At 35.4% G+C, this 27,874-nt stretch overlaps 5 protein-coding genes and 1 non-coding gene across 19 annotated transcripts; 1 reads left to right on the plus strand and 5 right to left on the minus strand.

Annotated features, from left to right (window-relative positions):
• Positions 1-1,784: 1,784 nt before the first annotated feature.
• On the minus strand, positions 1,785-5,774 carry LOC114185952 (splicing factor U2af small subunit B-like). 13 transcript variants are annotated; one of them, XM_028073942.1, is made up of 9 exons: positions 5,373-5,774; positions 5,210-5,291; positions 4,955-5,078; positions 4,211-4,631; positions 4,066-4,094; positions 3,354-3,407; positions 2,983-3,060; positions 2,847-2,894; positions 1,785-2,111 (listed from the first exon to the last, which is right to left on the minus strand). In XM_028073942.1, exons 1-4 carry the CDS (start codon positions 5,694-5,696, stop codon positions 4,229-4,231), a joined length of 933 nt encoding a protein of 310 aa, XP_027929743.1. In that variant the 5' UTR covers positions 5,697-5,774; the 3' UTR covers positions 1,785-2,111; positions 2,847-2,894; positions 2,983-3,060; positions 3,354-3,407; positions 4,066-4,094; positions 4,211-4,228. The 13 variants fall into 13 exon arrangements, with proteins under 13 accessions (XP_027929743.1, XP_027929742.1, XP_027929735.1 ...); XM_028073941.1 differs by having other exon boundaries at positions 1,785-2,638; XM_028073934.1 differs by having other exon boundaries at positions 2,836-2,894.
• Positions 5,775-6,324: 550 nt separating this feature from the next.
• TRNAP-AGG lies at positions 6,325-6,396 on the plus strand. The gene has a single exon. It is a non-coding gene; the product is annotated as a tRNA-Pro (tRNA).
• Positions 6,397-6,471: 75 nt separating this feature from the next.
• Positions 6,472-9,563, minus strand: LOC114184044. Its single transcript, XM_028071278.1, has 2 exons — positions 9,412-9,563; positions 6,472-8,479 (listed from the first exon to the last, which is right to left on the minus strand). The coding sequence occupies exon 2, from the start codon at positions 8,460-8,462 to the stop codon at positions 6,585-6,587; it is 1,878 nt and encodes a 625-aa protein (XP_027927079.1). The 5' UTR covers positions 8,463-8,479; positions 9,412-9,563; the 3' UTR covers positions 6,472-6,584.
• A 4,514-nt stretch (positions 9,564-14,077) lies between these two features.
• Positions 14,078-14,731, minus strand: LOC114184757 (serine-rich 25 kDa antigen protein-like). The gene has a single exon (XM_028072069.1). The coding sequence runs from the start codon at positions 14,729-14,731 to the stop codon at positions 14,078-14,080; it is 654 nt and encodes a 217-aa protein (XP_027927870.1).
• Positions 14,732-14,747: 16 nt separating this feature from the next.
• Positions 14,748-16,877, minus strand: LOC114184758 (AT-hook motif nuclear-localized protein 10-like). Its single transcript, XM_028072070.1, has 5 exons — positions 16,727-16,877; positions 15,860-15,909; positions 15,469-15,606; positions 15,154-15,318; positions 14,748-14,855 (listed from the first exon to the last, which is right to left on the minus strand). The coding sequence occupies exons 1-5, from the start codon at positions 16,875-16,877 to the stop codon at positions 14,748-14,750; spliced, it is 612 nt and encodes a 203-aa protein (XP_027927871.1).
• A 1,726-nt stretch (positions 16,878-18,603) lies between these two features.
• Positions 18,604-27,685, minus strand: LOC114185892 (DNA repair protein RAD5A). Of its 2 annotated transcripts, XM_028073834.1 has the most exons (20): positions 27,074-27,685; positions 26,856-26,989; positions 26,407-26,542; positions 26,171-26,224; positions 25,956-26,081; positions 25,720-25,871; positions 25,448-25,532; positions 25,085-25,357; positions 24,804-24,950; positions 24,559-24,714; positions 23,805-23,872; positions 23,001-23,123; positions 22,829-22,928; positions 22,625-22,737; positions 20,618-20,896; positions 20,277-20,477; positions 19,955-20,048; positions 19,780-19,851; positions 19,345-19,443; positions 18,604-19,168 (listed from the first exon to the last, which is right to left on the minus strand). In XM_028073834.1, exons 1-20 carry the CDS (start codon positions 27,536-27,538, stop codon positions 19,046-19,048), a joined length of 3,000 nt encoding a protein of 999 aa, XP_027929635.1. In that variant the 5' UTR covers positions 27,539-27,685; the 3' UTR covers positions 18,604-19,045. The 2 variants fall into 2 exon arrangements, with proteins under 2 accessions (XP_027929635.1, XP_027929636.1); XM_028073835.1 differs by lacking the exon at positions 19,780-19,851.
• Positions 27,686-27,874: the final 189 nt, after the last annotated feature.

A 27,874-nucleotide genomic window follows, 5' to 3' on the forward strand; every position in this document is an offset into this window, starting at 1 on the left:
CCTACTAGAAAGTAGTTGGAGCTACACGTGTCCATTTAGTCTCAGAAAGTAGTTGTGACCCGCATGGACCGGTATAAAAAAACTTTATAGAATCAAAAAATTCCTAATAGAAATATTACATACGTCCAAAATATTTATAAAAGCTTTATGATCTGGGGTCAATTCGTTGACCTTTTTCTTTTAACATGAAAAAATATTTATTTAAATATTTATTCCAAATCAACTTATTTCGGATTTTTTCTCGAACAAACATGTTTCAACTTTCAACCTGGATCAATCTATCATGGTCTTAAGATTAGATTAACAAATCTCGACTTTCGACCTAACCAAGTTTGTCTCAACCTTCCACTAAGACTAACCAATCTCGATCTTCAATCAAAGTTAGTTTGTCTTGACTTACAACTTTACGCGGCTCGTCTCAACCTTTAGCATTTGTAGACCATATCGACTTTTGACTCGGAGCAAACCATCTTGACCTTTAGCCCAAGTCGATCCGTCTACACCATTAGGCACGAGGCAAACCATCTCGACCTTCGGGCATGGGACAGTCTAAGGCGAGATTCGTATCACTTATATAATCATATATCTAGTCAATATTAGATCTTCAACACACTTCCTTACACCAAGCATCGAACATCTCAAGCGTGATTCTAGGAAAAACCCAATAATGAAAACAAAATATGGCCAACAAACTTGACTAATATAAGTTCTAAATGACTCTAATGTCGTTTTAAAAAAATTAAAATTTAAATCTAACTCAATCTCACAAAATTGTCTTATTTACACTCACTTATATATTATAATTTTATATATTATAATTTAATCATATTTATGTAGGAAGTGAGATATTCAACAATTTTCTTTAAACACTCTTTAACATGATTTTCTTGATTTTCTATTTAGATTTTTACAATTATAGGAAAATGATCACATATAATATTTTATTGATTAAGTAGGATGTGGTGAAGAAGTGTTATATGAACAATGAGTAATAATGAAATAAAGGAAGCCAAAATATTGATGCACCACTAAACAAAACACATCTAGCCCAACTTCAACCAAAATTTTTCGAACTTAGCCGTAATGAGTTTTTGTCAACCAACCTCTTTCTTGATAAGTCTGATAGATTAGGTTTGTAGGTAGAGACATAAATAAAAATGAAAGAAAATTATCGAGGAAAAGGCCAAGAAATTGATATTATATGGAAGAAGATGATCGAGGAAAAGGTCAAGTATAGCCATCAAAGAAACTGCGACTAAGTTAAGTATTGAAAATAATGAAGAGAAAAAAAAGTACTTAGTAAACTTGATAGAAGAAGAGTAAATTTTTATTCAATCTAGCATTTCTCGATTTAAAAGTAGCAAAAAATTGTCTTGATTTTAATTTTTTAAAATTCTCTTTCGTTCAATTTAAGCATATAATTAAAGTTCTTCATTTTGCATAACCCTGTAAAATTGAACAATCTTGCTTATTTTAAAAATATTGATGAGTAGTACAATTTTAAAATAGTCAACATTTACCAAAAAGGTGGTTTATTACAAGGATTTTAACAATCAATAGAAGACCAAACAATAAGCTATGGAAGCTAATTGTGTTGCCATTACTCATTTGCATCTGAGTTATGGACTCCAAAATATTAATTTCATTGCTCATAAATATGTACTCAAATCCTGACTAACATGCAGGATCATTTTGAAGTAATTTACAGCATTACAATCTGCATTTTGAAGTATAACACTTTTTTGGTATCAGACGTTGTGCAAATTATATCAAGGAATACCACATTTTTACAAGAACAATTCAGGATTCAACATATATTATTCTGATGTAATTACCCCGCAATATAAGTGAAACAAAGTATTATTTACAAACCATGCACCCTTGAATGCCGGGGGGGGTGATCCACTATCTCTGATTGTTTTACATATACAAATTCCTTCAAAAATTACGTGCATATTTAAAATAAAATAAATTCGAAAATACAAAATAACAAAAATCAGTAACTAGTACAGTGCATACTTAAATCCACAATAACACCACCATTTGTAAATCGTATCATTCCATTTTACCCACAGGACATCTTGCTTAATAACCCTGCCTTGTTCACTGGGCTACAAACAACATTTTACTTAGAATAAGCATTTCAATCACATCAATTTTTATTTTACAATTTTAAAGACTGTATCGGGGACTAAAATGAATTGATAACCTTACACACCAGAATAACATCACGCACACCAAAAAAACTTCAAAATTAATTTGTTGGCAAAATGTACTGCGCTTATGAGTTGTGGTGCCAACCATAATGCGTTCTAGATAACCAACTCAAACATTTCAGAAAAGGGTAGAATGCACAGAATCAGAAGACATAACGGTACAATGGGGGAATTGGGAGAAAATTGGAAATCCCTCGGGATGCCAAGTATCGACAAGGGAGAGGGCATGGAATCAAATGGGTTTCTCGACCTTAGAAGCAACAAGGATAGTAAGTTGCAATAGGGAGCCCCAATATTGATTTTTGATCGCTGAGCGCCACGCCCCCCTTCAGATTACTAAACTTTTCGTCATTGGGAATAATACGCCCCAATTCTCACACCACATTCGAATATATATATATTTTGCTGAAAGTGCGCACAATCTGGAAAGTTTTCATCAATTATCAAACTCTTTTTTGAATGGTTGAACAATAAATTAAAAACCAATACTTCTAACTATTGAGATCCCTTAAAAAATGATTTTTCTTATTCCGTCTAAACTAGCTTGCCATTATCAAAGTTTCAATACGAATGACAAGTTGCAGTGAACCAAGCAAAACAGAGCAAAAACACAACTAACCAAAGTAAAACCTGAGTGAGGTTTCCGTTCCTCTCTCTGATCTGAACTCACATTCTCATCTGAAAAAGACCATGTTTAATTCAAGGCATGGACTAATGAGAATCGAAAAAAAGAAGGAGAAGGGAATGGGAGTCAGGGTTAGCTTACAGTATCGTCAGCGAGGATTTGTGATATAGGAGATTTGTTGCGTCTGGATGGTAAAGGCTCGCTTCTTTTGAGGCAGTTCTGTGAAATATCGAAAACTAGTTAAATTAAATTAATTTTAAAGTACAACCTCACAAGTTGGTGGTTTGCTCAAGGGGTGTTAAGGGAAAGACTTAATATCTTCACCATATGGGTTTTTTATAACCATTTTTACCTATTTCAGATTTCAGATAATAGATTGAAAATGTCAAGTTTTTTTTTCCTTGTAAATTGTACTATTTTAATTTTAAAATATTTATTATAAAGATTAACAAATTTATCAATAAATACAATGTTTTAAAGATATATTAAAACGTACTCCAATAGCTTAGTACCATGAATAAGGTGAACTTCAACTAAGTAAAGGGCTCATTTCATAATACCTAAACCTGCAAAACTCATAACAGTGAAACATCATTCTATTTCAAATTTTCAAGAGAGAAAATGAAAGAGCTGATGGAAACTAAAAACATAAACTGTGAAAGAGTTGAAACTGGTAGGGCTCATTAATCATAAACCCTATGAATGTTAACAATTAGCAAGTAGAGAAAAGGGACATCCGTTTGCCAATGACAGAAGACCATGAAAAAAGTTACAAAAACTCTAATCAGCAAAAATGGTGTAAGGCTATTTTGAAATCTACGAAACAGGGAAGTGTGAAAAAATTACAAACACCTTTGAAGAAATCAAAAGGCATGAATGGCAACAAAATATAACTTTTTTGGAAGATAGATCCGGCAAAACATTCTTGGCTAGAGGATTATTAGACACTTGTAGGAACAACACAAAGCAAGAAAAAGAACATATTCACAAGTTTTTAGCTGACCTTCGTACATACAATAGAAACAAGAACAGGGCTCAGCTCATCAGTATTTCCAGTACATTCCATCACTGAAGAATGACCAAATAATGCAGAAAGATGGTTGAAAACATAGTTCAAGAGAGTAAAATGTTATGAATAACCAACACAAGTAGCACAAACATCCACACACAATCAAATATCATGTCTATAAAAAAATGGAAAAATCCAAAGAAGGAAACACATACCACATGTTAGAGAAGTGCACCTGCACCACCTGCACAGTGGAAAATGGTTGGTGAGCAGTATTTATCCGGTGGGTGGTCTATTCTAGAATAAAATATGCTGCCTAGATCCAAATGAATAGGCAAACAAAAGGGAGAGAACACAAACCATAATAACATAAACAGATCAATAAGCCTCATTTGGAGTTTGCTGTTCCTGCTCTTGATGCCGATGCCGATGCCCATGAGACTTGCTAGCATTTAGAGAGCACTCCTTGTTACCATTGTCAATGTCCTCAGCTTTAGTCTTGTTTCCAGGATCTTGTTCTTCCTTCTCCCTGTTCCACTGCTCAATTCTTGCCCGCCTCTCCTCACTGCCATCTCTGACTGGACTGCGGTGCTTCCTCCGTCTAGGACTTGAACTCCTTTGTCTCCTACCACGAGTCTCATGATGGTGGTCCCTGTCATCGTACTTTCTGTTATGACTACGATGGGATCGCTCATCATGGCTGCGATGCCCATAAGGACTCTTGCTTCTGCTTCTGCTGTGCCTTCTATGGTGCTTCCCAAATAATTGGTGTCTCAAATCACTGTACATAACATGTTTGAATTTTATAGCATGTTAAGCTTTAAATTTTATAGCATGTTTGAATTCATACTAGATGATCCAGAAACGCATTGAAATATTCGCTACCACGATCATAGGCAAATGTTCGCATGTTTAATTCGGTGTTCAAGAATTGATCGAGCCTATAACTATTAACTAGTTTTGGCTTGAAACCAAATTTTATACTGAGTTTTTCTACTAATTTGGTTTCAGAATTTGTGAAGGCTCCCCAAAACACATGTAACCAACAAACACCACCCCCCTTCAAGGAAAAAAACAACCTAAACATCAAAGCCAAAGTTTTACCGGCTAATCCTCTTCAAATGCATGAAGTTGCAGCCACGGCGGTTGCAAGTATTCTCCTCATACTGCCTGCAAGTAACTCCTCGAAAATTCGTCACCGGCGAGAAATCCACGATAACTGGCCTACCTGCACCCATACAAACAATCAAACTAGCTCAATATTTATATTACGTAGCAGAATGGCGTGCATTGATGAACCTAAGAAAACCAGAATGAATGAGAAGTTGCAGAGAACCAAAACAAAAGGAGATAACTAACCGGCATAAAACCGTCCAGTGAGGTTCCTGACCGCATTGGCAGCATGCTCCTCCTCTCTGAACTGAACGTATACATTCCCCGCCTGAAAACGACACAGCGTTCAATTGTAATGAAAATGGAGAAAGCAAGGGGTTGGGATTAGGGTTAGGGGGAGGGAACATACCATGTGGTCGGCGAGGTTGTCGCATACATTGAGGCTTTCGATTTCGCCGTACTTGGAGAGCTCCGCAAAGATATCCTCATAGAACTCCTCGAAGTGGTCCTGGATTTTGCGAGGGTCGATGGGGTTGTCGTGGGCGTCGACGCCGAGGGCTATCATGTCGGGGCGCTGGTACATGTTGGAGAGCAGAATGGTAGGGCTTATGCTCGGCTTCGTGTGGAGGAAAGAGCAGCGATCACCGTGCCTGCACGCGCCGATCTTGAAGTAGAACGGGCAATTCACCATGACCTTCCCCGTCGCGAATATCGATGCCAAGTGCTCCGCCATTGCCGCAACCACAAAGCTCAGATGTGGTTTTACTTCTTCTCTTTGCTGCTGCCTAGGGTTTGAGAAACTGGGATGTTAACCTTTGTTTAAAAATAAGAGAGGGAAATTGTGAGAGTGAAAATAAAAGAAAAAATGAAAATTAGAGTGAAATTAAAATTTAGATTATTTAAATTAAATATGAAATAGTAAAAAGTAAGATTAATAATTTCATTTCATATTTTTATATTATTTATAAAACTTTTATTGTTATTATATATTGTGTTTTTATATTTTTAGTCTGTAAATTTTCAATACTTTATCAATAAGAGGTGTAGGATAGTAAATATTATGAGGTGTGTTTGGTAAATGTGAGAGGGCAGTGAATAACCTTAAAGACTATGATTGTACTGTAAAAGGAAGAATGAAGAAAAGGTTAAATATCTAGATAAGGCTAGTGACAGGGTAGTGTTTTCTAAGTGGTTAAAATCTCTGGTAGATGTTCACCAATATATGTATGAGGAATCTTTTTGAATGAGAATAATCCAGAAACCTTCTCTGTAGTCTTTCATTGGAGGAAGCCTAACAAGGAGAAATTAGTGTCTGATATACATAGAATAAATAAATAAATTAATCTTCTTCCTTCAACACAGGGCATTTGGTCTAGTGGTATGATTCTCGCTTAGGGTGCGAGAGGTCCCGAGTTCAATTCTCGGAATGCCCCTTCACTTTTTAAAATCCGACTCTCAATTTGCATAGAAGAAATGAGATAGAGGATTCACATTTAGAATCAGCTTTGCGCGCATATATACATTTTCTGAATCAAAACAAATAAAATTTACAATGAATTTTTGTGCATACAAAAAAACCCTATAAAACACTAAACAAGTCTTATTCCAATATAATTTACCATTATCTGTCAGAACTACAAAGAACAGTTTTTGTCTTCAATTCTGCAGGGGAGCTCAGCACCATGTCCCTAAGCTGCTGATGAGCCTGAAAATCCCTTTTATGACCTTGAATTCTAAGATTCTTTTGGACATAAACAAGGTCTTCCCATTTTCCTAACCCCAATCCAGAACTTGTGTCTTCGCATGGATTACCATTATGTTGCCATATCTCTTCACACATTGCAACACTTGAAACTTGACTCAGAACTTTTATGGCTAAGGTTTGCAAGTGGGGTATCTCAAAACCAAAATTCTCCCACCATGCAACTGGGTCCATTTTATCTCTACAATCCACAGCATCTTCCTCTCCCAAGGATCCTTCAAGCCTCCAGTAAGAACTAAGCTGCTCCCTCAGAACTCTTCTTACTGCACTTTCACACTCATATCTCTCTAAAGTGGTTTTCCAACCCTTCATTATGATTTTATCCTTAGATTGGCCTCTGCCAAAGTATTTGGGATTCAGTATATAACCTGCAGAATGAAGAGGAGAAAACAGCACTTCCCACCTGTTTTCTATCAACCTTTCTAGTTGATTCAATAGGCAAACATCTATTCCTGTACTCTTCACCATGTCAATAGCTTGAACACGCCAATCATGGACATCCCCCATCACACATCTGTCCGTATCAATATTAAGCACAACAAGCAATTTGATGAAAGGTTCACATATTTTCAACAACACAAGAGCCCTGCTCCAGAAATCTTCCCCTAATATGGCTGCCTCAACACTTCCAACATCCTGAGCAATACTCAGCTTCCACCGCTTCCACTCTTCCCTCACAACAACTTCCTGAAATGCTAGCTTCAGTTCATGTATCTTTTGGACTATGTAACAGGAAGGAGCAATTCTGGCAAAGAATGAGTCGGAAGTCCCTTTCACATTTTGAGTGAAGACACGGGGAAAGAAATTCTGAAATGTGGTTATACATTTCTCAATTTCTTTAGCACACAAAACAACAGGTCTTATCCAATCCAACTTGGCTATATCTTCCATTAAAATGTGAATAGAATGAGAAGAGCAAGGAGACAAGAATATATGAGGAAACTCTGGCAATGTATAGGATTCTGAATATGCACTGGCATGGCCTAGACGTGAAACTATCTGAACCACGTTAGTAGGCCCAACTTCCATGACTGTGTTTCCAAGGATACTAAGAAGAGAATTGCTTGGTCCATCAATATTGTCCACAATTGCAGCTTTCAAGAATGATAGTCCTCTAGGACTTGACACAAATATATTAACCTGAAAAGTACCCAGAATACCATGTAAGCGCCCTATACAAAGTAATGTGCATCCAGTATGTGGCCATGATTCTTTCACAAGAGTCATGTATTTATCAATCCTTTCTTTCTCTTTGCTCAAAAAGGAGCCACACAAATCATGTATTGACAGGGGTTCATAGCCTGGGCCAAAAGCTGCAACTGCTTTTATCATCTCCTGAAAGTAAGGTGAGTTAATGATGTTAGCATTCAATCCATCAGCAAAGAAGAATCTTGCTAGCATTTCGTCTACATCTTCTTTGGAGATACGAGTGAGACTAGATCGAGAAGTCCAAACACGCTTGCCATTCTTTACAGTGCCAGTATCTGGTTTCTTTTTCCGAGCCATCCTCTCTTCTTCTAAGATTTGAAATGATTCTTTTAAAGACCTATCTATAGCTGGACAGCTTTTGACTCCAACACCAGAAAAACCAAGAAGATGGGCTCTGACACGAGAATAAGATCCGTTGTATCTTACATTGCAATGATTACATTTCCATCTTTTTGTACCGCTTCCCTTATCAAACCCACCAAACACACTAACATGCTTCCACCCCCATTTATCTGATTCTGATGACATCCTTCCAACCCAAGGAACTGCATGCCATGAATGGGTAAACATTCAACAAGATGAAATTTCCAAGCAATTAAAACATCATGTTAAAATTCTAAGTATGCCATGAAACCAACAGAACAAGTTACTTGACGCTTTTGCACTAGAAGTTAAACTCAGACCAAATTCTTAATTATATCACTAGCCAATGTAATTTGAATATGTAACCTTATTTTCATTTACATGGGGGACAACATAGTATCAATTCTGAAGTCTCAGACCTAATTTCAACATACACACATAAATTGCGTAATGCAAAGATAAAATTATATAAAAAAAGTAACATGAACACATTCTTCCACTCACTCAAAAAACATTGTAATTTTCCTGTACCAAGCCAACTTCCTTGAAGACAACATTCAGGTATCATGATAAGAACTAAAGTGGCCAACTCTTGGAGTTTCAATGGGAAGCAGCAAAATTTATGAGAAAGACCTAAAAATAGCTGCTTGAAGCAGCATTATAACTGTAACCTTGATGACAATGAATATGAACTTTGTTATTCTTTTCAACTATCACAATCTCAAGTCAAGGACAAATCCATTCATTCATTCCCAGTAACAAGCTCTAATATGTAGTCCTTTGTTATTATTATTCCCTCCATCCCTTGCAGTACCATTCAACGAGTTACTTGGAATTCTAGTAGAAATATCAACGTCAGAAGAAAAAAATATCAAAGTAGTGAACAATGGGCACGATAATCATTTATCCACATAAATCCCAACCCCATTATTTTGAAAAAATGTTGGGAAACAGAGCAGACCACATAGCACAAGTGACAACGTTAATACGAACACTGGCACTGAAATTCTAAGGTTATGTCAGAAATTACTATAATCCATGCATCATGCACGATTACTGTGAAGATTAACATTGGAATCAAAACGACATAGTTAAAAAGAGGGGAATAATTTACCTTTTAGCAGGGAAATAGAGAAAGGAAAACGTGGTGACGAAACGAAACCGCGCGTTTCTTTGGGGTTTCTGGGAACGTCTTAGATTTGAAACCTCAAGCACTATAACAAAGGATTTAGAGGGAAAGGATTTAGAGGGACACGCGTTTCTTCAGCTCCCGTTTCGTTTCTACTAAACTTTCCAAATTATAACTATTTGTCATTTTGCAGTAAAAAGTAACTCATTCATTTTTCTTTGGGCTCTACCTCGTTTAGTTGCACGGTCACACTATTATGTTCAATTATATATAAAATTATAGTGTAGAAATTAATAAACTTCACTTTATACATAATACAAAGCCATTTTTTATTAACCTTGTAATTTCTTTTTCCATATCACATGCACTTCTTCATTTATAAAAGATAGTCTTATTTAGGAACATTCATAACATCGTGAAAAATTTTATTGTGAGAATTTTATCTATACACAAAATTTAAGTCCAAGATTTTATTCGGAAAAAATTATGAATATAATAATGAGTACGAAAAGTTCAAGAATAATATAAAACATTTATAGAATGATTTTTCTATCATTAAAATAACTAGCTTAATTGCTTAAATGATGTGTGCAAATTTTCACATATTTTTTTGTGAGAATAGTACGTTGATTTGATAAATAATTTTGTACATATTTATTTAACATTCATGATAAATATAGATATATAGATATACGAATGTAAATTTACAACGATATATGTAAGGCCCACTTTTTTTATCTGCCCTTTTTATCTTAAAAGTTGTCCCAAACCTTTGGGCCTTAAGGCTGGTCCAAAGGAGAAAACAGACCTTAAGTCTGTCCTTTTCCCTCACTTTGCTGAAACAGATCTCCTACCCCTTTGAGCAGTCGCAATCATTTCTGCTAGGGTTTCGTCCTTGGTCTCCGCCGCGCTTGTTCGAGCTAGATCCGTCCCGCGTAAGTTGTCCCCACCCCATACCTCTTTTGTTTAGCACTGTTGTTTCGGATTCCAACTGAGATCGTGCTAGGTAGCTTCGTTTCATAATGTTCATTTGTTTCCAGCTCGCTAAACTACTCTAGGAGCTGCTGTAATCTCTGTTCGTACCCAAGGACCCAGCTGTTAGCCTTTTTCCAGGTAAGGGGAGCTAGGGTTTCGAGTTTTTATGTCATGCTTGGCCTGTGTTTGAGTATGTTTACTGTTGTATGGATTGTACGCTGTTGTGAACGTGTGGGGTACCTTATGTGGGTGTTTGGATGCAAAAACGTGCTTGCTACAGGTGAGATCAGGGGTGGGAGCTGATAATCTCGCCCAGGCGAGTCAGACTCGCCTAAGCGAGGCTGGCAGAGACTCGCCCACTCTCTTTTGCGCGAACCGTCGCCCAGGCGGATGGTCTGGGTTTTGAGCGAGAGATTGCCTCGCTCAAGCGAGATGAGCTCGCCTAAGCGAGCTGATGCGTGTGTTCCTGTCATGATTATCGAGCTTTCGCCTAGGCGAAGGGGAGCTCGCCTGAGCGAGATTCCTTCTCGCCTGAGCGACGAGCTTGGGTGAGGATACGTGCTGGTTGGATGTTTACTTCCTTGTTTTGTTATGTTCTGCATGTAATGGATGGGGCTATGGTATAATAGCATGTGGGGTGTAATATGAATGTGTGACAGTGTGTATGAACTATGAATGACATTCTTGAATAGACCCTTGGCATGAAATGAGCATGAAATGGTTGGTTGCGAAAGTGGCATGATTATGAGATGTATTTGGATTCTAATTTATGGGTGGAGCATGAGGTGTTCATATTGGCGTGATCTGGAATTATGAAAAAGGGAAGGTTGGTTGCGAGAGTTGAAATATTTGTATGTATGCACAGTGATTATTAATTGGTTGCTTGTTTGTGTTTAGTAGTGGTCAGTGCATAATTCCTTGGAACCTCTAGGTGAGATTCCAGGGTCGTGCTTCAGTGGTCAGGATGTAATTCCATGACCCCTGTTAGTGGGTGTCCATGGTGGTGCCCCATCTGTATAACTATGTAAGGATGATTCAAGGTAAGGTTGCATCCTGACACTCTAAGGAGTCATTTAGTCTCACCTAGAGCGGACTGACTCATGTGGTGAGAGTAGCAAGAGGCCTGAAATTCATTAAGGGCTAATCTTGTAGTGAGAGAAAATTGATCATTGTAACACTTGTAACACATAGCTCGGGGGTGAGCAGCTCGGGGGTGAGCAGCTCGGGGGTGAGCAGAGGTATCCACCACAAGTGCGGGCATCCGCTGAATCCGACCAAGTTATACGTATCCGGATGAGTCGAGTCGAGTCGTAGTGTATTGATTGAAAAGTCATAACATGCTTGGTTGTTGTATGGATATTGGATGGTGAAAGTATATTTGACTGTATGATGAAAATATTGTTGGCTCTAGCTTACCCTGTTTGTTGTATGGTTGTCTTGTATGTGGTTCTTCTTTCTTGCGATGATCATCAATTTGATTGATGGGAGCAGATGGGCGCGAGGTTCCCACGGTCAGCAAGAAAATGGCGACTCCGCTGCATAGTCTTTTAGACTGGACTTCACGTGTGACGTTTCTTTTAATTTATCCGCTATTGATTTATCCGCGTGTGACTTTTTTTTAATTTCGATTAATAATTAAATGGGATGTTATAATATAAATATATCTACATATCATAGAACGTATTTCTTTGAACTTGAAAGGTATATAATTCTTTATGCATTTACAATCGATTTGGAAAATCATTATATATATACTAACTTATATTAATAATTGATAATATTATAATGTTACTAAATTAATATATAAATAGATTTATATTTATTAAAAGTAAAATAAAATGAATGGAGAAAAAAATGAAAAAATAGTTTTCAATTAGAAGGGGAAAAAAAGAAGAAGAAGAGAAGATAGAAAAATTTATAAAAAATATGTAAAAATAACGGTTACTATAAAAAAAATTATATTTTAAAGGATAAAATTAAAATTATAAAATATGGATAAAAAAGAGAATCATCTTTATATATCACTAGTGTAAACACAGGCGCTATCGCGCCTGCGTGTACGCATTTTTCGAATTATATTTATAATTGATGATATTGTAATGTTATTAAGTTAATGAACAAAATAAAAGTATATTTATAAAAATTAAAGTAAAATATATGGAGAAAATATGAAAAAAATAATTGTTGATGAATAGTATGAGAAAAAAGAAAAAGGAGATAAATAAATAGTTTTATAAAAACTTGTAAAATTAACCATTAATTTTTAAAAATTTAATAAATAATTAAATTGTAAAGGGTAAAATTGGAATTATGAAATGTGGACACAAAAGAGGGAATCCCCTTTATATATAGTTATAGATTATAGATATAGTCATAGATATATTAAATCGTAATAGAAATTTCATAGAATTGTACTTAATTACTCTAAATCATTATACACACTTTATTTTCATTATTTTATCTTTTAATTTTTTTTTATAAATACAAAAGTTAATTTCTTTTTTACATATACAAAAGTTATTTTTTTTAATAATCAAAATACCATAAAAGTGGGTTTTCAAGTAAAAAAAAAAATTTCTAATATTAATTGAGCTTTGGGAAATGCAGTAAATAAGTCCACTTGTAAAATCTCTTTAATACATAGGATAGGTTTCAACGCTAAACTGCTGAATCTTCCTCAACTTCAAATAAGACCTAATTCACCATTAAATTGCAACATTTGGTGCATGTGCACTTGCAGCCTACAATTACTGAGTTTGCTACTCGCAATGTAATTCCAAGATACAATTACTGCAACTACAGCATCAATTGGTTCCTTTTTGGGGACATAATCGTTTTTAGGAGCATTTGGCTTTATGAAACTTGACTTCATTTTTATCGGTGGTTTTCGTCAGTGTGATATTTAAGCCATCCAAGCAAATTCCCATTTTCTGGTTGAATGTTGTTGCTTTCTCTGATTGGGAGTTTTATCAGCAGCTGCAGCTGTTAGGCAGATAGTTCACTAATGGCAAAATTTATATAATGATCACATTGGTCTATGTTACGAACACAGGTAAAGTCAATCATATTATGGTGAGATGATTATTAAGCAAATATGCAGTGACAAGGCCGTTTTCATTAAATGTAATAAGTTACACAGTGTTCATGTTTTGCAAAATAAAACCTGTATTTTTTTTTTCTCTTAAAATGAGTGACATTTGCATTCTCGAGAGAAGTAAATTTACTATTTTATATCCAACTTGCAAATAATAATCAAGTTGTATTTAAGATGAATAATCAATTTAAATCTTAACAAGGGTAATCAATATGATCACAATTTTTTTCTGAAAATGTATATTATTGTAAGAGGAGCCATGAGATTGTCAATGACAAATGTACACGTTTCATCCACTACAGTATTATCTGCAGGAGCAAAAGACAACAAACAAAATGGTAATGGTTAATTCCCCTTCCTAAAAATGCAGAACAGTGACTCCCTAAAAAAAGCTTTTTATCAGCTACCTAAGATCTCTTCTCCTAAGAAAACTAGTAAAACAGTACTTCACCTTTACAGGGCCCCCCTGGATTCTTTAGCCTAAGATGGTTTGCATGACCTGCAATCCATGTCACTCTACAGTTTCAGAGTCATTGGAACTTCGTCTGGTGCTTTATCGTAGCAGCAGACCTATACAGGTAATCATGTATCAGATGTTGCAGCAACGACATTCTCTGGTGATTTTGTAGTTGTAGCAGGAGAAACATTCTCGGGCGGTTTATCAGATGTTGCAGGAGAAACATTCTCGGGCGGTTTATCAGATGTTGCAGGAGAAACATTCTCGGGCCGTTGATCAGATGTTGCAGGAGAAACATTCTCGGGCCGTTTATCAGATGTTGCAGGAGTGACATCGTCAGGGTGTTTATCAGATGTCGAAGGAGTGGAATTCTCAGGTGGTTTATCAACTGTTTCAGAACTGAGTTGCTCCTGTGGTGGTTTATCAGTTGTTTTAGGAGTGACACTCTCTGGTGGTGGTTTATCAGTTGTTAAACAATCACTCTCTTTTTCGCCTTCTCCCTTTGGATCTTCACCGGGAACCTTTTCTGCATCATCTATACACGGATTCATGGGATAATCTCTCGTGGTAGAAGTACCACTCTCGGTTGGTTTATCAGTTGTTTTAGAAGTAGTAGTGACACTCTCTGAAGTTTTATCAATTGTTTTAGGAGTGTCACTCTCTGATGTTTGATCGGCTTTCTTAGGAGTGACACTCTCTGATGCTTGATCATCTGTTTTAGGAGTGGGAGAAGAAAGTTCAGATGTTGAAGAACCGCCACATTTTTTGCCATCTACCATTTCTGTATCTGTTTCCTTAAGTCTGGAATATGCGTGCCTTCTGATTTCTTCCGCACTCTTCAGCTGGAAAGTGGCAAGAATAAGCTAATAGACCAAAGAGGTTCAGAGTTAGTTTGATCATTTTCTGAAGAGTGCACAAAAAATATGTAAACAGAGACAATACAAACGAAGTTGAACTAATTAAGGACATTTTATAAAGAAGACATTTTAAAATTGCACAACAATGGTTATAGCTTAAAATGTTCTAGATTTCATTTTTGTTTTAGAAAGAAAAACACTTATCTGACACATAATATATGTGTTCTATACATATAGCAAGCATGTGATCAATATACAATTGAATTAACCATAATGATACTTATGTGTGTTAGTGAGGTTGTGTCACTGCCACCAAAGGAAAAACAAAGTAAAAAGCTTCTTACCTCAACAGGGGAAGCTACAATTATTGGCCCCACAACAGAACCTCCAAAAACTGCTCCATTAAAATCAGATATTGCAAGGTTCCAGCTGTTATGTTCTCCATACTTACCCTCCTGACCAGGGACAAAGGTATATTTTCCAGACAGTGACAAAATTTGAAAGCGCCCCTGCATGTACATCATACAAAGATCAAACACCCATTTCATCAATCTATTTTGTGTATGTATATAATATGATACATACACAGAAATAACAAACGATGAAACGCAAGAAAAGAAGAAACTAACACAAGAAAAGAAGAAACTAATTGTTTATACCTCCCACGTCACAGTATCAATAATTGGAGGAGGACAGGGCTTGCGAAAAACAACCCTCGATATGGAACCCACAGCAGAAAGTACGCAAACGGTTAGAGAGGATGCTTTAGCAAATGTTGCTACCTTCTCTAGCAAGTCCTGTGAAATAAGAAAAAGCACAATAAATTCCTAATTAAGGATTCTAAAATACTACAGAAACATGTAATAATGTAACATAGTATATGATGCTGTTGTTTGTGTTATCTTATCTTAAAGCCATGCTACATATGATTATGTCTGAAAGTTAATCATAGAGTTATATGATCAATCACATGCAATGCTTCTTAACAAATAGGCATGAAACATAATGGAAAAAGCTGTAAATATAAACCCAAAAATTGTTTGATCTTACCTCCCCAGGATTCACAGTGAGATGGTAAGGGACGAAGCTTGATCCAGTCTCTGTTTACATGTCCACCACCAAGCAAATCAAGTTTTGAAAAATCACAGACTGTGGTCAGATTCAAAACGCCAAGCAAATAAACAACAATGTGATGTCGTAGTGGTGATTAAAACTATGATTTATTTCATGTATAGCAACATAAAACTGTTGTCTATATCAGAGATTGAATTATTCACTGTTCATACCACCTTGTGCTTTTTTCTTGATTATGAACATTAGCAACCAAACAAGAATGTGTCACTTAAAAATATCCAATGAACTGGGTAGAAAAACTTATGACAGATTACAAGATTTTACTTCTGACAGGTTACTGCTTTAAATCATTCAATAAAAATGTTTTATTTATCAAATTCACCTTCTTTGTATTCTTTCAAATACATCCCTATTAATTTGCCAGCAATTCTTGGAAGACCTTTTTCACTGCTGATGATGGGCTCGATAGAGTTTTTCAAGAAGAAAACGCAATTCTTTGAACAAATAACATAAAGAATCTAAGATTTAATGCCATGTTTTATCTTTTCTTAACCACGAATATTTGCAACCAAACATCTTACCAAAAAAAAGCCAAATTTGAAAAAGTTGTAACAAGATCACAAGATTTGACTTCTTTGTTAAATTTCTTCACTATATCATCAAAGAAAAGTTCTAATAAGCACAATCACAAACACCGAAACACTGATCAATTACTTATCAAAATGTATTCCATTTATTAATCTGCACACAATTCTTGCAAGACCCTTTTCACATTATGGTAACTAAAATCTTGAACAATTATATATAAAAGATGCATATAAAAAAAAAAAAAATTCATGTTACCAACGTTAGAAACTATATTTGGTGGAACTGTGGAAGAACTAGGAGGACGTCCTCGACCTCTGCCCCTAAGCATCAACGGAGGTCTACCCCTCTTCTTCATTCGATCTGGAGCCAATGGGATTTTGTTTTTGGATTTATCTCTCTCGGCCATGTTACAAATGCACAAAGAAAGTGATGAAATTGTGACGGTGAGAACTACAATGCTTCAGAATATAGAGGTTATTGCACCTGGTTTCATATATTTATAGCGATAGAGTGATGTTATTACCAGTGAAGAACGAAGGAATGTATCGGATACGTTTGAGTGTGATAGTTGCTTGGCGCCATTATAACTAACTTTTAGAACAGCTTTAGCTTAAATTTTAACGGCTTTTTATTTAGTTTTAACTCAACGAATTAAGTTAACTGACATGTTAGAAATAAAAAGAGGGTTACAGCCAAGCTCTACACAACTGTTACAAGAAGGGTTTTGTTTCTGCATGAGACTTTTCAATGGTACTTAAAAAATTAGAAAATGTATTTTTCACTAGATGCACCATTTGACATTGGACATTAAAAAAGTTATTATTGGGTGTCAAAATAATAGGATCCTTCAAAATTAAGGAGATATAGATTGACATTACTTTAAAAAGAAAAAATACAACTACTTGATAATTCAATATATTAATATTTGAATCATGCTTCTTTTATATTTTAATATAAATTATTAATCTATACTATTATATTGTTAGAATAGGTTGTAAATTAAATGTATTTTGTTTTATATCGTGTCCAAGTATAGTTTTTGAAAAAAAATATTATTTAAATTGATGTCTAGATAAAGAGGTAGCGGAAGATGGTTTTTAACGGGTTAATGGTATATTAGAAGTGATAAGTGTTTTTTAATATCAACAAAATTATAATATTCCTTACACTGTTTTATTTTCTAGGTATGTACAGGTGATGTTAAACTACTGACTTTTGTTAACACCAACGAAATGGCAGAGGAAAAAAAAATTAATTAATCTTTTGTTTCTTGTTTTGTTCAAAAATATTAAGTTGATTTTTCCACTGTTTTTAAGTCTTAATTTAATTCTAATTTTTCTAAAAATAGATACAATTTAGTCATTTTTATTAGACTTTTTGAAATAGATTAAAAGATTTTCATCAAAATTAAAATTGTAAATAATAATTATTTACTTTGTTGATATAATTAATACAATTCTAATATCAATTTTGATGAAAAAATTTTAATTTATTTCAAAAAATTTATTAAAAATAATCAAATTGTATTAATTTTTTAAAAATTAAAACCAAATTAAAATTAAAAAAAGTTGGAGAATTAACTTGATATTGTTTATAAAAACATAGATAAAAGAATAATTAAAAAAATGTAGAAGGAAAGATATGACTGATTAAAGTGAAAGTGAAGGCTCTAGTGGAACCTGCATGTAATATTTTAAGCAATCCAACCTAAACTGCCATGGGCAATACTGCTGCAAGATGTCAAAATCCTAACCATTGCCATTAGTCAAAGTGATGCAAACAATGTTTAGGATCTTTATGAGCATTTACGTTATTTTTGCTTATGTATTGGGATCGATTGTAAATGAAAAACCTGTTAATTTATTAAGAGATTCAGATCGTTGGCAGATTAATGTCTATTTTCTCCTAATTTTTCAAAACCATGACTAAGGTTTTAGGTTGGCTCTTTCTAACAGTCTTATTGCCTGCTTTAATTTTAAATTCCTTATTCACTTTTAATTTTATTTTTATTTTTTAATATTTGATTCAGTAAAATCGTAACAGCAATCATGATCCAAACGAAATAACTTGAAGGACAAGAAAGGAAACCAGAGAATACACAGACAAGCTTATGAATAATTACTCAAGAACTCTTTCCTTCCAAATTGGGATTAATTCATTTCTAATTACAAAATTGTTGAATTATGTACATAACACTTGACATGAAATTAGATTGACAAAGCAAGAAATATATTACAAATTTAATTTTATAATCTACCCAAGTCCAAACATGAAGGGGGGTTTCCCTTATTTTTCAAATTAAAATATCAAAGGGAAATAAGCCCCTCTATTTCCTCCCTTTCCACTCGTTCCCCTCTCCCAAACAGAACATTGCACCAAAGGTTTTGATCAAGATATCCACTAATCTTGATCTTGGTATGGAAGTTGCAAGCTAAAGATGCATCTTCATGTTACAAGTCACATGCACCTTGTAGTCACCAGCACTTGAGAACAAAAGAAGACCAGAGGGATCAAAAATTGTGAAAGTGCTGATGCACCTAACAGCAAGCAAAGATGTTTCCACTGCTCAGTAGTCTAAGTAAAAAGCATCTTTAACTCCTCAATGCGCGCACTTCGAAACTCTTGATCAGTCAAGGCACCAGAAATCACTCGTTGTTTACGTGCTTTTACTGCTTCCATTCTCTCCTCAACGGTCCCCTGCAATGTTAAATGCAAAACAAATGCCACATTCAAGTCAAAAATAAGTTAATACTTGATACCAAGGTAAAAACTCACAAAATTAACGGGCCTGGTAAAAATAGTAAAACAAAAAAAACAATAATAATACAACCATGATATGAGCATGATTTTCCAAATCGGGACATTAAGCATACCTTCACAATAAACCGTGTAATGGTCACCTTCTTTGTTTGTCCAATGCGATGAATACGCATAACGGCTTGTTCCTCAACAGCTGGATTCCACCATGGGTCCTGTCCAAAGCGAAGAAGCTATCTATAATCCATAAAACTGGAAAACAAAATACTTTCCAAATGGCAACAATAATAATATCACTATATATCCACTTGATTGGTTATCCATAAAACATTCGGATAAAACTTTCAGAATTCTATACACTCACTAAAGATCACCAGTTTTGGTCACTATTTTAATTTTTGTAAGTGCATCAAATGCTGGTAATAATAATTTTGTCAAGGATGCAGCCAATTTGATCAAAAGCTCACATCATGCGGGCCATATCCAATTATTCAAATTCAAATTTATTACACTATCCACGAGTGATTTGATAAGAAATAGTTTGTGCATACCATGACAAAAGCATTAGAAGCAGCAGTTACATTTATACCCATTCCACCAGCTTTTAGTGACATTAACAAAACCTGATGCATGCAAGAAATAGGTACTGGTCATATATAGTCAATGCATTGAACCAGTCACTCTACAATGTCAAGGTAAAAAAACTGAGAGGAAGAAGCTCAAGACCAGAGTCGTGCTGTCCTCTGAAAATTGCTTGATAACTTTCTCCCGCTGCTGCTGACTCAGAGTCCCATCAAGACGAACAAATGAAATGTTATTCCTGTAGATGAGTTAATTCACAAAGAAAGAAACCTCCTTGGTATTTTCATTGAAAAAATGTATTAAACGAATAGAAGGGTAACTGCGCTCATAACAATCATCAAAGCTGACATCAACTTAGAAAGAACGATAATAATACAACACAACGTAGAATCAACTGAGTTTCTCTCCCACAGGAAAGCATCTACCCAAGAATATGATATGATTCAACCAGCAACAAAAATCTTACCGAGTGAAAGGGATCTGCAAGAGGTCAAGAAAAGCAGTCCACTGGCTGAAAACAATGCTTTTGGAGCCTGACAAGCGAAGATTTTGAAGTTCACTCAAAAGAGCAGTTACCTTGCATGACTCTACCCAGTTCTTCTCAATATCCACCTGAAACCGATTTTCAGTAGGGGCAGTGATTAGATCCTGCCTGTTGACTGCTTTCCTGTAAATCAAACAATATGTACCATAACCAAGATTCATCAGAAAAATACTGCAATAAAAACAATATTGAACTTCCTTCATTCAAAAGTTAAGAAGAAGATAGAAGATATCCAAAATTCTAATAGAATAGCTTGACAATACCTACAAACAGGACATAGGCCAGAAGTAGCATTTCGCAAACTTGCCAAGAGGCATTCCCGGCATAAGCGGTGAGCGCAAGGGGTCAACACTGCATCTTCAAATGCTTCAAGGCATATTGGACACTCTCCTTGCTCCCCTTTACGTAGCTCCTCCACAACTTCTTGAACATAAGCCCGTGAAGGTGCCTCTTTTACTTCACCATCCGAAGCATTATATGTTCCTCTAAGGAAGCGCTTAGCTAGTTTGTTTAGATCCGCAAAATCTTGAGTATCACCTCGACTAAATGAATCAATTGGTAACATGACAATAAGCTAACTTCTGAAGAGTAAACAACTTTATAGTACAAGGGTCAAAGAAATCATAATCACAAGAGTGTTTCCCAATCACATTTTAAACAAAAAAAATTAAAAAAAAAACTCCCCATGTGTTTGGGGGATATTAAATTGGATGATGAATAGATCACTAAAAAAGAAAATCCTTGTTTGTCCATTGATTCCTCATGGATGGATGTGCGTGAATATTTTTATGAAGGAGCTCCAATCAAAAAAAGGAAGAGGGGTAATCATTTCTATTTAGAATTTATAGAAATTAGAACTTATAAGTTCAACAAACAAGAACTAACTTTATTTCTTTTTCTTTTTCTAATGTATGTCCTAGAAACTTAAATGCCAAGACCAATAAAAGTGGAACGTAGTAGGAAATGAGGAAGAAGTTGAAGACATTGAAGAAGGGGAAGAACTTTCAATAGAAGATGAATAAAACCTGAGCGATGTAGATCTTGGAGAGGAAGAGAATGAAATGAATGATTAGGATAGAATCTTTTTCTGTTTGTGGTTGTTTAGTATGTATAAGCAACAACCATGATTTGCAACAATTGAGCAGTAGTTATAACGCAAAATTTGCTTAGTACCATATAACCATAGTTATAGGAATCTTATGTAATAACCACACTTTTTTTTGAAAACTGTGTTGCTGAAATTAGATGAAATAGAAGATGAATATAACCAGAGCGTTGTAGATCTTGGAAAGGAAGAGGATGAATAGAATCTTTTTTTGTTTGTGGTTGTTTAGTATGTATAAGCAACAACCATGGTTTGCAGTAATTGTGCAGTAGCTATAACGCAAAATTTGTTTAGGAGCAGATAGCCATAGTTATACAACTTTTATGTAACAACCTGATACAAATGAAGGAAAAAGAGTAGAAGGACAAAGTAGGAAAATCCACCAGGTTTATAAGAAAGAAGTGGAAACCCATCATTTAGGGACCCTAGCTCACATCCATGATTCTGTAATAAATAAAAAGGGCTGATGTGGCAAGTGTGAAAGAGTGTGGGTACCGTCATTAGAGGAGAGAGGGAATAAAGTTGTGAGGAGGGGGAATTTGAGAGGGGGGATTTTTGGGCTTAGGGACTTTTGGGAACAGAGAGATTGCTCTATGGTTTTGTCTTCATTGTTGAATTTGAAAATATACAATATACTTGTATTCCCTTGTTTTCTCTATTGTTCTACGTCAATACCTATCACAACCACACTGTTTTTTTGAAAACTGTTGCTGAAATTGGCTAGTAAATACAAATAGATACAACCACTCTTTTTGACTATGAGCTTGTTTTGTTATTAATTGTATATGTTAAATTTTGTAATGTTTATGAATCTTATGATACGAAATGATTCATGCTTCAAAATGTAAACTGACCATCATCCAGCATGCCATTATTGTATTATCATTATGATCAACTTGTGTAGTGTGCTAAACTTTTACTACTCTCAAATTCAACTTGGAAACTATAATTAGAATACAGTATATCTCAAAGATCAGTTCGAAAACTAAACAAACCTGAACAATAAACTCCTTATATTATCTTATGAAGGGCATGGAGTTGGCCAAAATAATTATAAAAATTTTAACAGATTAATTGTTAGCACAACATGTGCTTAAAAATCAATTGATCAGACAAGATGCTTACAATAACTGGTGCTGGCAGCGAAATTTCAGTACAAAATTACCTCATTACAAGAAATGGATGATCACAACATTGCCGAAGACGTAAAAGTAACTCCAATATTGAAGCGTAATTATGAAGAACACGTCCTTGCTCAACAAACTGATCAAACTTTACCTGCATAAATTTCATCAACAGATTGGATCAGTGTGACTTGTTTCAATGCCAAATAATAAGGTAAAAATATTAAATTAGAAATTCAGAATACCTTAGATCTTTTGAATAGAGCTCCATAAAAGTCCTGTTCAGATTCTGTCTGTTCACAGTAAACTACCTGCATATCAGCTGGAGGCAGAACTAAAATGGGCCTGCGACAAATGATAAGTTAATAGAATAAACTACACGTTAAAATAGCAAAGGTCTTTAACCAGATCACTGACTTGCCCTCTCGATCTGTACTATGTTTGGTTCTCCTCAACATAATTGGCTTCAAAATTGATTGAACTAACTTGAGCCCTCTTTCATCACCACCCTCAAATGGTTTCTGAATAAGTTTGTTCCACCTGGATAGTCATATAAAGCAAATTTTCATAGACAGTCCAGTAGTTCAGCCACATACCTACTTGAAAAGATTGAACAATCAAGGTAATAAACAGAGTAGTGATAACTTCTAATAAAATGTTTTCCCACTACAAATTATTTGCCTCAGATGACTATGTTAAACAATCATGACATCCAACTTGGCCCATACTTCGCACTCCAGTTTAATTAGACAAATTTAGACAAAGAAACATTACCTTCAAGGTGTGAAATTTTTCGTCCATAGATGCCATTGTAATCAACCAACAGAAGTTTGAAAGGCTAAGTAAAAAAGATGGTCAATAAGACCACTTGTCTTAAGCTTACACAAGATTTATGATAAAAATCATAAACTGCATGTACAAGTCTTGTTACCATTGTTATTCTTTTCAATCCTTGAAAGAAATATTGAAAAGTCCAACTTCTCTAGAACGTACAATATTCTAAAACTGTTCGAATTTTGAATCAAAACTTCAATTTACACAATATTTAACCTCCCCTCCCCACAAAAAAAAAAAAATCTAAATCTAGCACTATTCACCATCAAAAAATGGCCTTCAGAAATAAAAGAATAAATAAACAGTTAAAAAAGCCTAATCCTGAAGAGGAAAGAGGAGAAAAGTAGAGAACATGGACATAATAAAGACAAATAAAGATGATTTTACCAGGCCCAATGACCCCAAGGTTCTATTCTCAGAAACCGCAGAAGACTGTAAATATCCTGGAGGCTGTTCTGTATATTAAAAAGGGCTCATGTCAGGAACCATAAAAACTACATCTGTCATGAGACTCTGGACTACTCCAAAATAAGCCAATACAAATACATAAGCAGCAGGTCAGATGAAAACTTTGGACTCATTTGGAAAAGAAATCCCAAAATTCATGTTTAACCTTACGGAAAAAGTTTTTCATACCCAAATCATTTGGAATTGAAAAAAGAATATAAAGTATTCCAAAAACTAAGGGTTTGACAGCATTGTCAGGTATGTGTATCGTAGACCGAGGGTTATATTGTTTAAACACAATTTCCAACTGACAGCACTATAATAAAAACATTAATAATGATGGTACTAAGATGTCATAGAAAGATTTTAGAATTTCCAGCTCCACAACTCAGCACAAATGAGCAAGCCCTAATCAACCAGGAAACTACAATGACATGGATAGAATCTAATTATACAACCCAAAGATGGAAACTGCAAGACACTGTCAAAGCTAAATAAAGATTTTATAAGTTTAACTAAATAAAGCAGTTTTGGTGTCAATCAAAGGTTTATGCCATATCAAGTTGATGCATCACATAATTTGGGATCAGTATAAAAATGTTTATTCAGAGTAAATTAATGAGATAATTAATCTACATATACAAAAAAGAAATTAGTCAGCCGTGAGATAGAGAAAGACTCCATTATAATACACCTGAATTGGGGTGCCTGTTAGACACCAACGTCTGTCAGCAATTAGAGCAGCAGCTGCAACAGAAACTTGGCTTTTAGAAGATTTTATGGTATGTGCTTCATCAAGAACAACTCTAAACCACCGAACTGAGAAGAGTCCACCATTATCATCTGCATTCTGTACATAGGACAGATATTCACTAGTTGAAAAGTCTTGAGAGATGAAGTAAATAGGCACATCAGAGATAGTATACAGGTTTCAACTACCTCACTGGAAAATTCAGAGGCCAAAATTCCATATGTAGTAATTACAACATCACTCTGAGTGAGACTTTTTGCATCTTTTGGCCTACTTTGTCCATAGTGAACATATAGAGACAGAGATCCCGGGTGCACGTGAGTTTCAATCTCTGCCTGGAGAAATTGAAATATGTTCAGAAATGGAAAGCATTTGACTTACTCTATACATCCCACATCTGAATACAATGTGAAATTACTTTGAAGTGGAGAAAAGCAAGAGAGCTTCCTATTACAGACAACACTAATACCTTCCATTGCCCAAGAAGAGTCATCGGACATATTATCAAGTTGCCACCACTTGTTAGAGAGTTCATTTGCTTTGTTGGCTTATCAAAACCAGAAAATTTGGTTGCCTTCTTGGGTATGTTTGAAAAAGTGTGCACATTATCACTAACTTCACCACCTTCAGTAAAGGACTTGGCCATGGGTTGATTGCCTACTGCTTCACCCTTTCCTGAATGGGCAACTAGAAGGGATATGGTCATGATGGTCTTTCCAAGCCCCATAGCATCTGCCAAAATCTTCAAATTCACAACAAAATAAGACATCACAAATGTTGAACAATGGCAAAGCAAGAAAATTTTCCAGGGTTAATTCCTGAAGAAACATACTCCTCCTCTGGCCATTTGAAGGGTGCTGGGAAATTCTATTGTAGCTTCACCAGAAAATGCATTCAAGTAAACGATAAGCTCCCTCCTAAAAAGTACATGAACAAATACTTCATCAAAACCACTCATTGGTTTTTCTATGTGTGCATTAAACACGATTTTAAATTGTGATCCACAACCACAATTGTGGCCTCATCTAATGCATTTGTCCATAATTCGGTACCCACAATGAAAACAGAATTTCAAACCATGATATTAAATAACCACTGGCATACTTGTCAACAAGGCGATATGCCTCCCAACATGGATGGAGGGTTGTTGCAGTCTCATCCATGCATTGTCCCTTCTCCATCTGGATCATCCAATAAAGTGCCTGCTTTTGATAAGGTCGTAGATCGCACAGAAGATTAACAGGGGGGTCCATTTCCTGAACAACACTAAATGGTTAAAGATTATTGCACCATTTGTATGCATAAGTAAAACAGAGCATGTTATTCTAAGAATATAGCACCTCTAACTCTGCACTGGATCCAACACCAACAATATTCTCAACCTCAGTTTCAGAAATTGAATCCTCATTGTCATTCTCATTGCCATTTTGAGAAGGATCCTCAAACTTGACACGTGGTAAAGTTACCTGGAGAGAATATATCTGGTTAAAGAAAGGTACCATGCAAAAATGGTTGCAGAAATAGTCATAAACCAATTATATCTATAGTTTTGTACCCTTTCACTGAGAGGACGCTTATTGGAATAGAAATCGCCTGGAGTTAACTCTGCCTAAAAATCAAGTAATGGAAGTCAATATTTGAGAACAATTCCTCAGAGTTACTTGAGAGTTACCTTATCCAACAATACAAGCTAACTCTGCAGGCATTAAGAAAATATCACAACTTTCAACTAAATATACCACCCTTATAACAAACGTTAACAGGAAACAGAAACATAGGACCAACAATCACCTTTTTAAAAGGGTTTAAACCCAGCAACCGAAACAGTGTTGGCAGCGGATGAAACACAGATTCATCAGTTGAGTTGGTAGCATCCTTGAGAGAAACCTGGTGATGCTTACCAAACATTGAACTATTGATAAATACACTGAAAGAGATCCCAAAAGAAGGCAGAAGTCAGTTTGCACCATCAAAAACATGGTTTAGAAACAATCTTTGTCATAAACACTCCTCCAGGAAATTAAAATTATAAGGAAACAACGAAATAAGCTTTCTGGTAATAGAGTTAACTTAAAGTTGTCTCATTAATTTCTTCAAAATTTAATTTTTATCTTGCATACTAGTTATAGATTATGAAAAACTCGTTTCACTATTTAGTAATAAGTTTATCTAAAACTTCCCACAAAGTAACAAGGTAACTATAATCTGTGACATGGCATCTCACATTGAACAGTGCATACCTTACTGACAAAATAATGGAGTCCATGATGCCCAAAACTTGAGGACCAAATTTACACTTCCCCTCAATCCTAACCTTCTGATCTCGCACCAGAGGCAAAAGACACCGAGCCCATTCATTTGGTATTCTCCCAATCTGCCAAAACCCAAAAAAACAGTTAATAAAAACAACAACACAAATTCATCTGATCAAACTCCACCACCTCCTACACAACACAACCTCCCCAGCTTGTTCAGTAGAGAACCGAACAATCTCCGAACATGCCGCAGTCCGTCCAAAGCCCTTTCCTGTACTGGGGGAGGATAACTTCTTCGTCGGAAACTTGAAGATCACAGCTTCATCTGTATTTATAGTTCTCCCTTTACACGTAGACAAACCCGTCACTTCCCCGCAACTCACCAACCACCAATCATCACTGTTGTTATCAATGCGTTGTTCACTGGAGCTAGGCTTGGTGACTATAGGAGGGGAAGGGGAGGGTTTTGGAGGAGAGACTGAACGGTGATTGTTGGGGCGCGTAAGGTTCAATCTTGGGGCGGTGTGAGTGTCCAAGATGATGTTGATGGCCGCATTGACGTCGTTTTTGGCCATGTGGAGTGCTCTGATGATATCCATGTCGGTGAATTCTGAACCCACGATGGATCTCACGGTGGACAGGTGGTGGTCGCTGACCTTGCTTCCCATCGGAACCCTAACCCTAAGTTCTTGGTTTCGCAATAAAGAGTTTGAAAAATTGATAGAAAAAAAAATGGAGAAAGACAACACAGTTCTAAACCCCAAAAGACCCGCCAGAAGTGAGTGATAGTGAATAATGAAGGACTCTGTTATTGTTTTGACATTATTTGCCTTGCATTCCCGCCATATCTATTATCTCATTTTATTATGTTCATATTAATTACAACCTCCTTCACACTTTATTGATCACAATTTTTTGTTATTGCCTCTAGATATTTTATTTTTATTTTAAAAATTTGAATAAAACAAAATGAACAAAATTGCAGTATTTAAATTTGTGAACAA

The sequence above is a fragment of the Vigna unguiculata genome, chromosome 5, assembly GCF_004118075.2.
Source record: "Vigna unguiculata cultivar IT97K-499-35 chromosome 5, ASM411807v1, whole genome shotgun sequence".
Classification (NCBI taxonomy): Eukaryota; Viridiplantae; Streptophyta; class Magnoliopsida; order Fabales; family Fabaceae; genus Vigna; species Vigna unguiculata.